The 15,425-nt window shown below is 36.4% G+C and overlaps 1 protein-coding gene across 1 annotated transcript in view; it reads left to right on the forward strand.

The window, feature by feature from the left end:
* CCDC73 (coiled-coil domain containing 73) overlaps positions 1–15,425 on the forward strand; it is a 127,833-nt gene that overhangs the window by 15,171 nt on the left and 97,237 nt on the right. Inside the window, exon 2 of the mRNA XM_049648681.1 lies at positions 14,699–14,770. Within this exon, the coding sequence (XP_049504638.1) occupies positions 14,699–14,770 (72 nt within the window). The remainder of the gene's footprint in view (positions 1–14,698; positions 14,771–15,425) is intronic.

Here is a 15,425-nt window from a genome sequence, read left to right on the forward strand (position 1 = left end):
CTCACGCTTTGTGGGTTCAAGTCCCACATCAGGCTCTGCTGACAGCTCAGAGCCTGGAGCCTGCTTCAGATTCTGTGTCTCCTTCGCTGTCTGCCCCTCCCCCACTCTGTCTTTCTGTGTCCCAAAAATAAACATTAAAAAAAGGTTTATTTTTTCTGATACAGGTATTGCTACACTGACCCTTTTTCCCCCTCCATTTGCATGTACTATGCTTTTTCAGCCCTTCACTGTTGGTCTGTATGTATCTTTAGGTCTGAAGTGAGTCTCTTTTAGGCAGCATATAAATGGGTCTTGTTTTTTAATCTGTTCGGTCACCTCTACATCTTTTGACTGGGTCATTTAGTCCAGTTACATTTAACGTAATTACTGATACTTGTCTATATATTGCTATTTTGGTCATTGTTTTCTGGTTGTTTTTTATAGTTCTTTGTTCCTTTTTCTCTTGCTCTCTTCCCATGTCATTTGATGGCTTTCTTTAGTGTTTTACTTGGATTACTTTCTTTTTGTGTGTGTGTGTATCTATTATAATTATAGATTTTTTGACTTGTGGTTGCCATTAAGTTCATATATAACATCTTATGTGTATAGCAGTTTACAGTAAGTTGATGGTCACTTAAGTTTGAACACACTCTAAAAGTACTAAATTCTACTACCTCCTCCACATTTTATATATGTCATATTTTACATCTTTTTATTCTTTGTATCCCTTTGATTTTTGTAGATATAATTGATTTTACTACTTTTGTGTTTTAACCTTGATACTAGTTTTATACGTGATTAATCCTACTACCTTATCATATGTTTGAAAATTTTTTCTTTTGTAATTTTCTTCTAAGCTATGACCTTTCTTTCCCCACTCTTAAGTATTTCTTAAACATTTCTTAGAAGGCTGGTTTCTCCTTCTATTCTGAATGACAATCTTGATGGGTAGAGAAATCTTGCTTGGAGGTTTTTTCCTTTCAGCATTTTGAATATATCATGCCAATTCCTTCTGGCCTGCTAAGTTTCTGCTAAAAAATCATTTGATAGCCTTGTGGGGTTTCTCTTTTATATATCTATTTTCTTTTCTCTTGCTGCTTTTAAAATTCTTTATCATTATCTTTTGCCATTTTAATTATTAACATATCTCTGTATGGACCTCTTTGGGTTAATCTTGTTAGAATCTGTCTGTAATTCCTGGATGTGGATGTCTGTTTCCTTCCCCAGTTCAGAAAGTTTTCAGCTATTATTTCTTCTCCTCATTCTCTCTCTTCTCTTTCTGGGATCCCTATAATGCAGATGTTCTTACACTTGATAACATTGTGAGTTCTCTTAATCTATTCTCATTTTTTTATTTTTTCTTTTTGCTCTTCAGCCTGGTTGCTTTTTATTACCTTGTCTTCAGATTGCTGATTCTTTATTTTGCATCCTCTGATCGGTTGTTGATTCCCTGTAGTGTATTTTTTTTTTATTTCAGCTACTGAATTCTTCCTCTCTGATTCTTTTTATATTTTCTCTTTATTAAAGTTCTCAGTGAGTTTATCCACTCTTTTCTCAAGTCTAATAATATCTTTAAGACCATTACTTTGAATTCTTTATCAGGGATATTGCTTATCTCAATTTCATTTAGCTCTTTTGCTGTTATTTATCCTATTCTTTCATTTGGGACATACTCTTCTGTTTCCTCATTTTGTCTAACTCTCTGTATTTGTTTCTGTGTATTAGGGGGTTCAGATACATCTCCAGGTCTTGAATTTAGTGGCCTCGTGTAGAAAAGGTCCTGTGGTACCCTCTAGCACAATGCCCACTGTTCACCAGAACAGTCATTCCTAGGGTGTTTCCTATGTGGGCTACATTTGCCCTACTGTTGTGGCTGAGTTGCATTTGTCTTTAGTCCAGTTGGTTGTAGTGACCTGTTTTGCTCACTGTGAGTACACTGGGTAGGTTCGGTTCCTGCACTGTTTTTCATTTTTTGTTTTTTTTGTTTTTTAAGTAATTTCTATTCCCATTGTGGAGCTCAAACTCAAGACGTTGAGATGAAGAGTCAGATGCTGTACCGAGTGAACCAGCCAGGTGCTCCTGGTCCCTACACTATTAAGGGACATGTCTGAGGCTGTCCCAGGCTTGTAGGGGTGGCAGGAGCAGCGGTCAGGCTAGTTGTTGGCAGTTAGTCTCTCTGCCACAGCTGTGGGCACTCAGAATGGCAGGACTTTCTCCCTGCACAGCCAGCTAAAAGGCTTAGCTGCTATAACTACAGATACAAAGGTGTGTGTAGTTGTCTTCCCATCTCTCCAGGGCAGGTGTCACTTTGGAGTGGTGCAAGTCCCTGCCAGGGCTGCTTTCAGGGTGTGGCAGGTCAGGAGCTGCTTTGGAAGGATGTCTCTTGAGTAGGGTGAGTTGGATTGGGTGAGCCCTCAGAGGAAGGGGGGGGGCATTCTAGCAAGATAGGTGGAGAGTGATAGTGCTGGTTTTCAAAAGTGACTGGCTATCTAGACTGAGGGAGGGAAAGGGAAATAGTGCCCATGAGCATTTTTGTTCTTGGAGAAGCTCCTGAAGATCTCTGTCCCTCAGTGTACATCCTGAGATTAGTAAATAAATCTTCTTCACTTATACGCCATGTGCTTTTTATGCTACTTCTGTGCTGTGTTTTGGGCAAGTTATTCATTACACTGGCTCTTTAAGGGTAGACACTCAGTTTCCTATTGCCCTCTGGCTTTCTTGGAGGTAAGCCTGCTGATTTTAAAGTACCCAGAGTTAAGCCCCACTGATTTAAAAAGCTTCTGTAGTTAAGCACCTGCCTTGTTTTCAAAGCCAGGTGTTATGGGGACTCATCTTCCCAGTGCAGGTCCCCAGTGCTTGGGGTGCCTGGTATGAGGTCTGATCCTCTTGCTTCTCCATGCCTGTAGTGTCCCTTCCATTTGTGGTTAGTCTTGCTGAGGGTTTGTTCCCATCTTTGTCTCCACCTCTTCTACTTTTTAATGTGGCTTCTTTCTGTGATTAGCTGTGGAAGGTCTCTTCTGCCAGTCTTCAGGTTGTTTTCAGAGTTAGTTGGTCAGATGTAGTTGTTATCATTGTGTGGGTTGGGATGAAATGAGCTCAGGATCCTCCAACCTCACCATCTTCCTGATCTAACCCCTAGTGTGGTGGTTTTATACTTGTTCACAAATTGTTTGATAATTGTCCTTCAAGGAAGTGTAGTTTAATTTTCCCTGTTTTGCTTGCACTAAGTTCTAATGACTAGATGATACAAAGGGAAAATAAGTTACTGTGCAGAAACCTGACAGATACCACCTTAACTAAGTGATTAAAGTTAATGTCTTTAGAAATAATTCATGTGGTGTCAACAATTTGTGTGAATATCAAATATTCATGATATGATGAGAAGGAAACTTTACCTCTATACTATTCTTCCCCCAAATGTATTCTAATAATGAGAAAAATATCAGACAAACCCCATGTGTGGGACATTCTACAAGGTATCTCAATAATACTTGTCAAAGTGTCAAAGTCTTAAAAAAAAAAAAAAGGAACTGAGAAATTATCATAGACAAGAAAAGCTTAAGGAGACATGATGATTAAATGCAACATGGTGTCCCATATTGTCCTGGAACAATTGGTGGAAAAATGAGTAAACTCTAGTGAAATCTGAATAAACTCTGTAGTCTAATTAATGGTGTTGTAACAATGTTATTTTCTTACCTTTACTTATGTAAGATTTTAATGTTATGGAAGCAGGGTAAAGGGTATATATAAACTCTACTTTCTTTATAAGTCTTCTGTAAATCTAAAATTATTTCAAAATAAAAATTTTGTAAAAAAAATTCAGACTTTGAAACACTGAAAGTCAAGAAACACTGTAGTACAAATTAAGGGTTCTTTTTTTATTTTAAAGAGATATTAAGCATGTAAGACTGTATTTGGTCATTCATTTAACATTTACTATGAATTTACTGTGCCAGGTTTTAGAGATTATAAAACCTTATAAGCAAGGAGTGCACAATATACTATATGGAGAGTATGGATAAGGACATAGCTAACTTTACTAAGTGGGTAATGAGAAAAGCGTCATGGAAGGAGTAACTCATGCAGAGATTATGAATGAGTAGGAATTTGGGGTCAGTCTTTCTAAGGGTTTATCAGTTGTGTTAGTCTTTTGAAGGAATTAAATTTTGGCATTGCTGATTTTCTCTATTGCATATTTGTCTTTTATTAATATTTGCTCTTTCCTTATCTAATTTCTTTCTTTTTTTTTTTTTAGAGAGCGAGAGCAAGTGGGGGAGAGGGGTGGGAGGGAGAGAGAGGGAATGAATGAATGAATGAATGAATGAATGAATAAATGAATGAATCTTAAGCAGGCTTCACATTCAGCATGGAGCCCAATGTGGGACTTGATCCCATGACCCTGGGATTACGACCTGAACTGAAGAGTTGGGCGCTCAACCTACTAAGCCACTCAGGCTTAGTGGCTCTAATTTGGTGTCTCTAGACATTAGGTGTCTCTAATTTGCTATTCTGTTTTGAACTTTTGGAGATGGATATTTAGTTAATTTAAACATTTTTTCTTTAACATAAAGCACTTAAGGCTAAAACCTTCTCTCTTGGCATATGGCTTTAGTTAAATCCCACATATTTTTATATATTTTATGTTCATTATCACTCAGTTCAAATTATTTTCTTATTTCCATTGTAATTTCTTCTTTGACTCATGATTTATTTAGAAATATACTACTTCTTTTACAAATATTTTCTTTTTTGTTAACTTTAAACAATTGATTCAAGCATAATTTTGTTATACCAGATAATATGTTCTTTATATAATCTCAGTCACTTAATATTTGTGGAGTTTTGCTTTCTAGCCAAGCATATAATCAATTTTGGTAAATATGCCAGCATAAATGAACTTGAAAACAACACATACTCTTTTTTTCTTTCATGCAGTGTTCTATGAATATGAATTTGGGCAACTTTGTCAATCTTGTTCAAATCTCCTATGTCATTATTGAGTGTTTTGTCTATATTTTTCTTTTTCCTTTTCTGTCCATGTTGCAGTTTTTTTTTTTTTAAATGTTTTTATTTTTGAGAGAGACACAATATGAGCGTGGGAGGGGCAGAGAGAGAGAGACACACACACAGAATCCGAAGCAGGCTCCAGGCTCTGAGCTGTCAGCACAGAGCCTGATGCAGGGCTCAAACTCATGAACCGCAAGATCACGACCTGAGCTGAAGTTGGACGCTTAACTGACTGAGCCACCCAGGTACCCTCAGTCTGGTTATTTTCTTCTGTCAATTTACTAATCTCTTCAGTTTATTTAATCTACTGATAAAGTCTGTTTATTGAGTTCTTAATTGCACTTGTATTTTTCAATTCTGAAATTTCTATTTGGTTTTTCTTTTATAATTTTCATTCCTGTGCTGAAATTAATTTTGTCGTATAATTTATTTACCATATTAGTTTTATATATTTTAAAGTCTGTGTGTACTCCAATATCTGGACCTCTTACAGATCCATTTCTATTATATCTTTTTTTTCTCTTGGTCATTTATTTTACCTCCTGGGATGTAGGGTAAATTTTGATTGAATGACTTCATTTGTACATGAAATATTGCAAAGAAAATTTGAGGCTTTGGATGATGTCATCTTCATCTACAGAGTTTCATTTTTGCTTTTGGAAATTAGGATGGGCCAGATCATTTTACCCATCAGAGACTGAGCTTATTGGAAGTTGTTTCCTTGTGAGGGATAGTTTATTTCTATCTTCTGTTCTAAGAGTGTAGTTCCTTGGGTTTCCAAGTAAAATCATAGGGTATTTTCCAGAATCACTCCTTCTTGGTGGGTCCTGAACACTAAGTCAGTCAGTCCCCATAAGACTGCTGGTGAATCTGCCTCAATTTCTCAACCTCTAGTGATCTGATAAATGGTGACTGTCAGGGTCATCTTTCTGTACTTTCTTCTCTCTATGATCTTAGAGGTGTATTCTTAATGATTAGTCTTTTTTTCAGGATCATGAAATTATAGAATTTTAGAGGTGGAAGTGACTTGAGATAGCTTCTAGTCCAACCTAAAACCCAGAGCTTTTAAGAGACTAGTACTCTGACCTCTCTACTCCTTGTCTAAAGCTCTTTCTTTAATATATATAATAAATTAACTGGAGTGAATAATGCAGTGAACATAAAATTAGGCCATACCATAAAGGGTTAGATAGTAAAGTTTTTTTATTTTTTTAAGTTTATTTATTTATTTTGAGAAAGAGAAAGAGTGCCATGGGTGGGGGGCAGAAAGAGAGGGAGAATCCCAAGCAGAGATGCAGGGTTCGAACTCACAAAACTCTGAGTTCATGACCTAAGCCAAAATCAAGAGTGGGACGCTTAACTGACTGAGCCTCCCAGGTGCCACAGTAAAGTTTATTTATTTATTTATTTATTTATTTATTTATTTATTTATTTTTTTTTATTTTTTATTTTTTAATATATGAAATTTACTGTCAAATTAGTTTCCATACAACACCCAGTGCTCATCCCAAAAGGTGCCCTCCTCAATACCCATCACCCACCCTGCCCTCCCTCCCACCCCCCATCAACCCTCAATTTGTTCTCAGTTTTTAACAGTCTCTTATGCTTTGGCTCTCTCCCACTCTAACCTCTTTTTTTTTTTTTTTTTTTTTTTTTTTCCTTCCCCTCCCCCTTTGGTTTTTTTTTTTTTTTTCAGGATCCACATAAGAGTGAAACCATATGGTATCTGTCTTTCTCTGTATGGCTTATTTCACTTAGCATCACACTCTCCAGTTCCATCCATGTTGCTACAAAAGGCCATATTTCATTTTTTCTCATTGCCACGTAGTATTCCATTGTGTATATAAACCACAATTTCTTTATCCATTCATCAGTTGATGGACATTTAGGCTCAGTAAAGTTTCTTTAAAGAAGCAAAATACAATAGATAAATAAAATAAAGTCGAAGAAAGAGACTTTCTTACTCCACTAAACTGTATTTAAGTACCTAACTATGCTGTAATTAACAAAGTTACTCATTTTTTTTACATATGGATCTAAATTGGTGATGATATTTTTTAAAAGTTCGAATGTTTTAAACTAATGATCTTTTTTTTAAGTTTATTTATTTTGGGGGTGGGGAGCAGAGAGAGAGAGAGGGAGAAAATCCCAAGCAGGCTTTATGCGGGGCTTGATCCCACAAACCATGAGATTATGACCTGAGCCAAAACCAAGAGTCAGACACTTAACTTACTTAGCCACCCAGGTGCCCATAAAATAATGATCTTTAAATAAATAATCTGAGTCAACAGATAAATTTATATTGAATCCATAATGTATGTTTTTTAGAAGTTAGACAACAATTCTTGTGATTCTTTTACCAGATTATAGAGATGAATCTATAGCAGAGGGGTCACAAATTCACCTTCCTTTAGATAGTTGATATGTGATACCAATAGGGCAGGAATTGTGTTGAAGTAGAGAGGCTTTGTCTTCAGTTTAACCTATATTTGTCGTTCAGCTCCCAAAATGTGTTGCCATATAGAAAAATGGGCTCTGTACTATCATTTCTTCTAATTATTGAAGAGAAACTAGAAATCTAGATTTTAATATGAAATCTATTAGATTCTAAAAATAGGAAGTGAGTTGAAAGTTTTTAAACAAAATTATTTCTTTTTTTAAATGTATTTATTTTGAGAGAGAAAGGAGAGAGAAAGAGAGAGAGAGTAGGGGAGGGGCAGAGAGAGAGGGGGAGAGAGAATCCCAAACAGGCTCTGCCTTATCAGTGTTGAGCCCAGTGTGGGGCTCCAACTCATGAACCATGAGATCTGACCTGAGCCAAAATCAAGAGCCAGATGCTTAGCCAACTGAGCCACTCAAGCGCCCCAGAACAAAATATATTTCTAGGCCAAATCATCTATACAATGAGGATAAATAGATCTCTATCTAGAACTTTCACTTTTAAAATATGCATTCATTTGATAACCTTTGAAAAACCTCTACTCAGTCTTGCCCTAAGAGAATTTAAAATTTAATCATCATGACATACCATGCAAATTAATTACTATAGTCGCACATAGTATATATTATGTACGTAATAGAATTTTGAAGAAAGTATGGGAGTTGAGAGAAAGCACACATTAAATATATTAGATATCTGAATAGAAGGAAAGCTTAGAAGTTTAAATTAGCAATAAATAAAAGGCAGTGGAAATTTGGGTTTTCTAAAATAGCAATGATTTGCTAAGGAAATTGTAAAGGAAAACTGGGTATAATTAATGGCATAGTGTGTGGTAAATAACATTAAGTAGCATTTTAGTGCCCCATAAAATTAGTTGTGTTGTGAATAGAATCATACCTGTTTGTAATTATAATGATTTGTAGAATATATATCTCTACACCACATGGAAAACTGATAAAATGGGTGTTATCTACAATACTGAAAGGTAACATTATAATACACTTTTACTCTATTAGGATTCTAACTTAACTTCATGCTTTATAATTAAAAAGTATCTTTTTATTGGAACTTTTCATTTGTATCTTTTATTCTTTAAGCAGCTCTCAAAAGTTATTAATAAAAATTCTTACTGTCAATGAGAAAAATGTATTAAATTTGGTAAGAAAATCCTATCTGTAACTTCAATAAAGTATCCAAGAATATAGAACCTTAAAAGTGTTTATTTTTTATTATCTGCCTTAGGACTACAAGGATTTAAGTGTTTTTATAAAAACAATAAAAGAGGAGTAATTTGATGGTTTATTTACTCTTTATAACCTTTAGAAAGTGTCATGTTTTTTTAAAGTGCTTGCTTCAGGCTGTAGTTTTACAAGATGTGCTCTGTATTGGTCAGGCCTCTTCAATTCTTGACCCTGAACAGATTTAGGGACATAGTACATACAGCAGGCACATGTCCAAGCAGCCCAAACTGTAACTGGGTACTTTTATTCTCGTTTTCAGACTCATAATCCACCTCCTACGAAATTGCCCTGTTCAGTTTCTCATGTTGTTTAATAAAATACTAATCTCTCTTTGATTAGCTAAAAAGTATTCGAGATAAATATCACTAATAGGCAGGGAATAGCTTAAAAGTTCATATTTTACAAAATTTCTTTCCTAATCAGAATTTAAGCTACTGTTTTCATATTATTCAACTTAGCCTATTGCAAAGATTTCTATTACAAAGAAATAGAAAATATTTAATATGAGAATATTTGTAGGAATTCTTAAATTTTTTGCTTTTCCATTCAACAAATATCTCTGGTTGTTATTTTGAAATGTTCTACCAAATTAATAATGTTTTACCAAATAAACTAGGTAATATGGGGGTACCTGGGTGGCTCAGTTAAGCCACCTGACTCTTGTTTCAGCTCAGGTCATGATCTCACAGTTTGTGAGTTTGAGCCCTGTGTTGGGCTCTGCACTGCTGGTGTGGAGCCTGCTTGGGATTCTCTCTCTCTCTCTCTCTCTCTCTCTCTCTCTCTCTCTCTCTCTCCCTCTCTCCCTCTCCCTCTCTCCCTCTCTCCCTCTCCCTCTCTCCCTCTCTCCCTCTCCCCCTCTCTCCCTCTCCCCCTCCCTCCCTCTCCCTCTCCCCTCTGCCCTTCCTGCTTGTGTGTTCTCTCTCTCAAAATAAATAAACTTAAAAATAAAATACGTAATATGATCTTGAGTGTCTTGCTAACTTCTGTGTGACGTGAAGATTAAATTCTGCTGTCCAACAGTACCCACAGTCTCTTAAAGGTAATAAAGTGGTATGTTTAAGAGACTCTGGAGACAAATCATATAGGTTCAAACACTGACTCTGATGTTTACCTGCTATGTGAATTTAGGCAAATTACTTATTCTCTTGCTAACCCAGTTTCCTCTTCTATAAAATGGTGATAATAAGAGTACTTACTTCAGAAAATTATAACTAAGATTAAGTTAATCAATATATAAAAAGTGCTTAGAACAATATCTAAATCACAGTAAGATGACAGAACCCATTTAGCCACTAAGAGAGAAGTGTATAACCAGGCCCACATGAAGAAAGCAGTATCTTGCACATTTTCAATCCAGCTGCTTTGGGAAGATACACATGTAATAGGAACCCCATCTCCAAACAAATGTGTATATACTTATTTTATTTTTCAGTATGTTCTGACCATAGATAACATATTTTGCAGGAGCTTCTATTTTCTCATCACTTTGTTTATTGCACTGCATACCCTATTGGTATATATTCCCTTCCTTATTCCATGTTGGAAGAACTGTGATTGTGTCTTAGGGTCCACCTTTCACCAATGTGAGTCAGGTAGATCCTGACTGATCTTAACTACACATAAAGGTCCAGTGTATTCCCCTTGCCAATGACTGGTTTAGGAGTGGGCATGTGACCAGGTTATGGCCAATGAGATATTAGAAGATGTGTTGAAAGTTTCTGGGAAAAGTTTATTTTTTTTATTTTTTTTAATGTTTATTTTTGAGAGACAGAGCACTAGTGGTGTAGGAGCAAAGAGAGAGAGGGAGACACAGAATTCAAAGCAGGCTCCAGGCTCTGAGCTGTTAGCACAGAGCCAGATGCAGGGTTTGAACTCATAAACCAGGAGATCATGCCCTGAGACGAAGTTGGATGTTTAACCAACTGAACCACCCAGGCGCCCCCGTTATTCTTTTTTTTTTAATTTTTCTTTTTTACATTTATTTATTTTTGAGAGACAGAGAGAGACACAGCACAAGTGGGGGAGGGGCAGAGAGAGGAGACACAGAATCCAAAGTAGGATTCAGGCTCCGAGCTGACAGCACAGAGCCCGACGCAGGGCTCGAACCCACAAACTGTGAGATCATGACCCAAGCTGAAGTCGGACGCTCAACCAACTGAGCCACCCAGGTGCCCCGCCTGTTACTCTTTTATTAAGAGGTTACACTTTTTCTACTGCGGGTTAATGTCCTTTCTGTCCATAATGCTTTCAGTTAAAGCAGCCACGGAATGTAAAGCCTAAGGAAAATCACTTAGATAATGGCAAGATGAAAAGATGAGCAGAATCGTAGTCCTAAATGATATTGTTGAACCACTGAAAGTCAGTTTTAGAAGCACTCTGCATTTAAAGTCATTGTCATATGAGGTAAGCCATTGTGAGTTGGGGTTTGTTGTTGCTCCTTGCTGCTGAAAGCATTTTATTTTATTTTTTTAATTTTTAAAAAAATTTTTTTTCAACGTTTTTTATTTTAGTTTTGGGACAGAGAGAGACAGAGCATGAACGGGGGAGGGGCAGAGAGAGAGGGAGACACAGAATCAGAAACAGGCTTCAGGCTCCGAGCCATCAGCCCAGAGCCTGACGTGGGGCTCGAACTCACAGACCGCGAGATCGTGACCTGGTTGAAGTCGGACGCTTAACCGACTGCGCCACCCAGGCGCCCCATCTGCTGAAAGCATTTTAAATAAATGAGACAACTTTTGTGAAAGCCTATCTTTGAATACCATAGCATGAGTAAGTGTGTTTGTGTAAAATAAAAAAAAAAAAAAAAAGAGAGTCATAAGGAAAATATTTCATAACAAAAACATGTATTTTACATATGTTAACATTCTCTTTGATTTCCCTGAAACATTTCATTGTGGAAATTGTCCAGCATACAGCAAAACTGAAAGAATTTGACAGTGAACACTCAAACACCATTAACATATTACTTTACTTGCTTTGTCACCTATCTATCCATCAATGTATCCCTCTTTCAACTTAATTTTTTGTGATTTCAGAGTAAATTGCAGACATTGGTGTTCTTCCAAGTACTTCAGACTGCGTATCATTAAGTGGAGTTCAATATTTGTTTACAGCTTTTTCCCCCTTTAAATTTACATACAATTAAAGACACAAATCTTAACTGTACGTTTGGTGAGATGCATACATCTGATAATGTAAACCCTTATGAAGATATAAAATGTTTCTATCCATTCAGAAAATTCCTTCATGCCCCTACTTAGGCCAGTTCTACCTTTACTTCCTCCCCAAGAGGCAACATTCTTTTGATTTTTCCCACAGTCAATTAGTTTTTTTTCCCCCTAACATTTCATATAAATGGAATCATACAGTATGTACTCTTTTAGGTAAGGCTTCTCATTCATCCATGTTGTTGTATCTATCAGCATACAGATCCTTAACATGTTCTTTAAGTACACACCTATGTATTTCATTTTCTCTGGAGTGATTATAAGTTGTGTTGTGTTTTAAATTTTGTTTTCTGTATTTTTATTTTTAGTGTATAGAAACGTGATTGATACTTTAGGTGTTGCTCTTGTATCCTGAGACCTTGTTGAATTCAGTTATCAGTTCTGGGAGATATTTTATGGATTCCTTGGTTTTCTTTGTATACAATTATGTTATTTATAAATAGAGACAATTTTACTTCTGATTGTTTCCTCCCTTCTTTCTTTTTTTTTCTCTCCTTCTCTCTTTGCCTCTCTTTCCTCTTTCCCTTTCCTTGTCTATCCATCCATCCAGTCTTTTATCATTGAATATGATGTTCAGTGTAATGTTTTTATGAATACTCTTTATCAAATTGAGATAATTCTCTCTGTTCCTGAGAGTTTTTATTATGAATGAGTGTTGGGTTTCATCAGTTGCCTTTTCTGTGACAATTGATGTGGTCGTGTGATTTTTCTTCTGTAGGATATTGATATGGTGAAAAACATGAACTTACTATTGACATTGAATCAGCCTTGTATATTTGGAACAAATTCTACTTGGTCGTGGTGTATAACATTTTATACATTGTTGGATTCTGTTTGCTAATATGTTACTGAGATTTTTTCATCAAAACTTGTGAGAAGTATTGGTTTTCGTTTTCTGTTTTTGTACTGTCTTTGTCTAGTTTTGGTGTCATAGTAAACAGGCATTATAAAATGAGTTGAGGTGTGTTTCTTCCTCTTATTTTTCTGGAAGACTGTGTAGAAGTGGTGTTAATTCTTTATGTATTTGGTGGAATTCTCTAGTAATGAAACCATGTGGGCCTGGACATTTATTTTTGGGGAGCTTTTTAACTAGTGGTTATAGGGCTATATAGATTGTCTATATTGAGGCTTGAAGAATTGATCCATTTCTGTAAGTTGTCAAATTTATGAGCATAAGCTTGTTTGTAGCATTTCCTTATTAACTTTTTAATGTTGCAGTATCTTTGTACGCGGTTTCTTTTAGCTCTTAGAGCGTATTTAAATTGTTGACGTAAAGTCTTTGTCTTGCTCAGAGACCGTTCTTTTTAACTTTTTATTTGCTTGTATAGGGATCACACTTTCCTGTTTCTTTGCATCCCTTGCATTTTTTGTTGAGAACTGGACATAGACATTTTGAATATGTGGCAGCTCTGAAAATCAGGTATTTTCCCCTCCCTACGGTTGCTGCTTATTGTTGCTTTAGTGACTTTTCTGAAATAATTTTGTAAAGTCTGCTGTTTCTGTCATGTGTGGCCATTGAGGCCATTGTGCTCCTAACTTAATGATCATCTAGTGCTTTGTTTGGTGGAGATTTCCTTAAATACCCGAAACCAAAAGTAAAAAACTCCCAGTTTTTACAGAAGTGTTTTTCTCTCTGTGTTGGGGCATATCTTCAACACTACAGGCACTTTTTCTCTTGTGGTACCTTGTGTTTATGGGGTAGGCTAATTCATGAGTATTACTACGTGATTTTAAACAAAATCAGAGAATTTTTCTAAATAACTACTTCCTGCTTGGCTTTGGGTCTTCCTTTTGTGCTGCTTCCCAGAGAGAATCTGTCTTTGCAGCCCTCCCAACTGATCTCCCTGTTCTTTTTATTTGATGCTTGTTCTTCAGATGGTGGCTGCAGGTGGGGGAGTAGGGGAATTCTCTGATTTTATTAAGCTTCAGTTCTTAGGTTCTGCGTCTCAGGGTGAGGTCTTCACAGGGGTTCTGATTCCTCCTTTGTTTTTAATGCTGGACCTCCCACGTATTCCTGCTCCTACCCCAATGATAGAGCTGTTTTCTTATTTTCCTAGCCTATTTCCATCTACAATGGTTTTCCACAGGTGCTCTCCTGCTGTAGTTTTTATTGTCCCTCCTTCTGTAAATTAGGCTTTTTTTCCTTATGGGAGATGAGGAAGACAGGGCTGTCTAGGTGGAGTTTTCAATGGTGGCTCTTACTCCCCTTTACCAGCTGCAGAGGGTTTCCACTAGTGTTCTTAGATATAGTTATTGTCTTTCCCTTGCAGATTAAGATTCTTGCTCTGTAGGGGAAATAGGGAAGATGGGTTGTGACTGCTCTTCTCTTCCCCAGCTAGTACCACAGGGCAGAGCTTCTCAGGTTGTTGGATTCTTCCCATCCTTCCTTGTAAGCACCTGGTGGGCTTCCTGGAACAAAAACCTGATAAAAGATATAACACCTCCTTATTTATGGGGTCCCTGGGAATTCACATTCTTAAACTAGTACACATTTTGCCTTTAGCAATTTATGAAGAGCTTGTAGCTGAATTTTCTTATCACTACTCAGTGGTTTACATCCCAGGTAAGTAAATGCTTTAGTTCTGTTCTTCCTGTGGGAGAGAGTTATCCAGAGCTTGGATTAATTGAATGATCTGGAGCCTCAGTTCTCTGTTAGGCTTGTCTATTTAATTTGCAGTTTGTCCAGACGTGGGAGGATATTTTAAGTGTGGGATGATGCTCTTTTTTTTATCTCTCTAGAAAGAGCTGAAATGAAAAGTTTTAAAGTCCTAATTTTCCTAGCATTTTTCTTTTTGATTTAGGAAACAGAAACTCAGTATGAAGAGCAGATTGGTAAAATTATTGTGGAGACACAAGAACTTAAATGGCAAAAGGTAAGTATTTTTAATTTTTATTTCAGATTAGTGTTTTTAACATCTATTTAAAAATGTATTTACCTTAATAGCAAAATTGATTTTTAAATTTCCTAAACATATTTGGGGGATTGTGCATCATTTTAAACAAAGTCTCAAGAGGGGTGCCTGGGTGGCTTAGTCAGTTAAGCATTCGACTCTTGATCTTGGCTCAGGTCATGATCTCACAGTTTGTGGGATTGAGCCCCATGTTGGGCTCTGTGCTGCCAGCTTGGGATTCTCTCTCTCTCCCTCCCTCTCAAAATTAAAAAAAAAAGGTCTCAAGAGAATTCTCATTAAAATTGTTTTAATAATATTTGAGCCTCCAGAACACTGAGAATGAAAGTTATTTTCAGGCTTTCTGATGATATTGCTAAAATCTACTATGATCTATTTAATACCCGAGAAACACATGTGTTATAGAGGAGTCAAAATGTTTTTTAAGAAAACCTCAGAATAGTACTTTATTTTCACAGGCTGTCGTTACATGCTGTAACTAAATATTAAAAAACAGTATCAAATCTAATTCTCTTTTAGCCGATGTATATAGAAGCAGTTTTGATTGTGCTTCTCATGTGTTTCCACCAAAGTAATCTTAATAGCTAAAAATTGAAATCTTAATTTTGATGGCCCCCTC

Source organism: Panthera uncia, chromosome D1, assembly GCF_023721935.1.
Source record: "Panthera uncia isolate 11264 chromosome D1, Puncia_PCG_1.0, whole genome shotgun sequence".
In the NCBI taxonomy this organism is placed as follows: domain Eukaryota; kingdom Metazoa; phylum Chordata; class Mammalia; order Carnivora; family Felidae; genus Panthera; species Panthera uncia.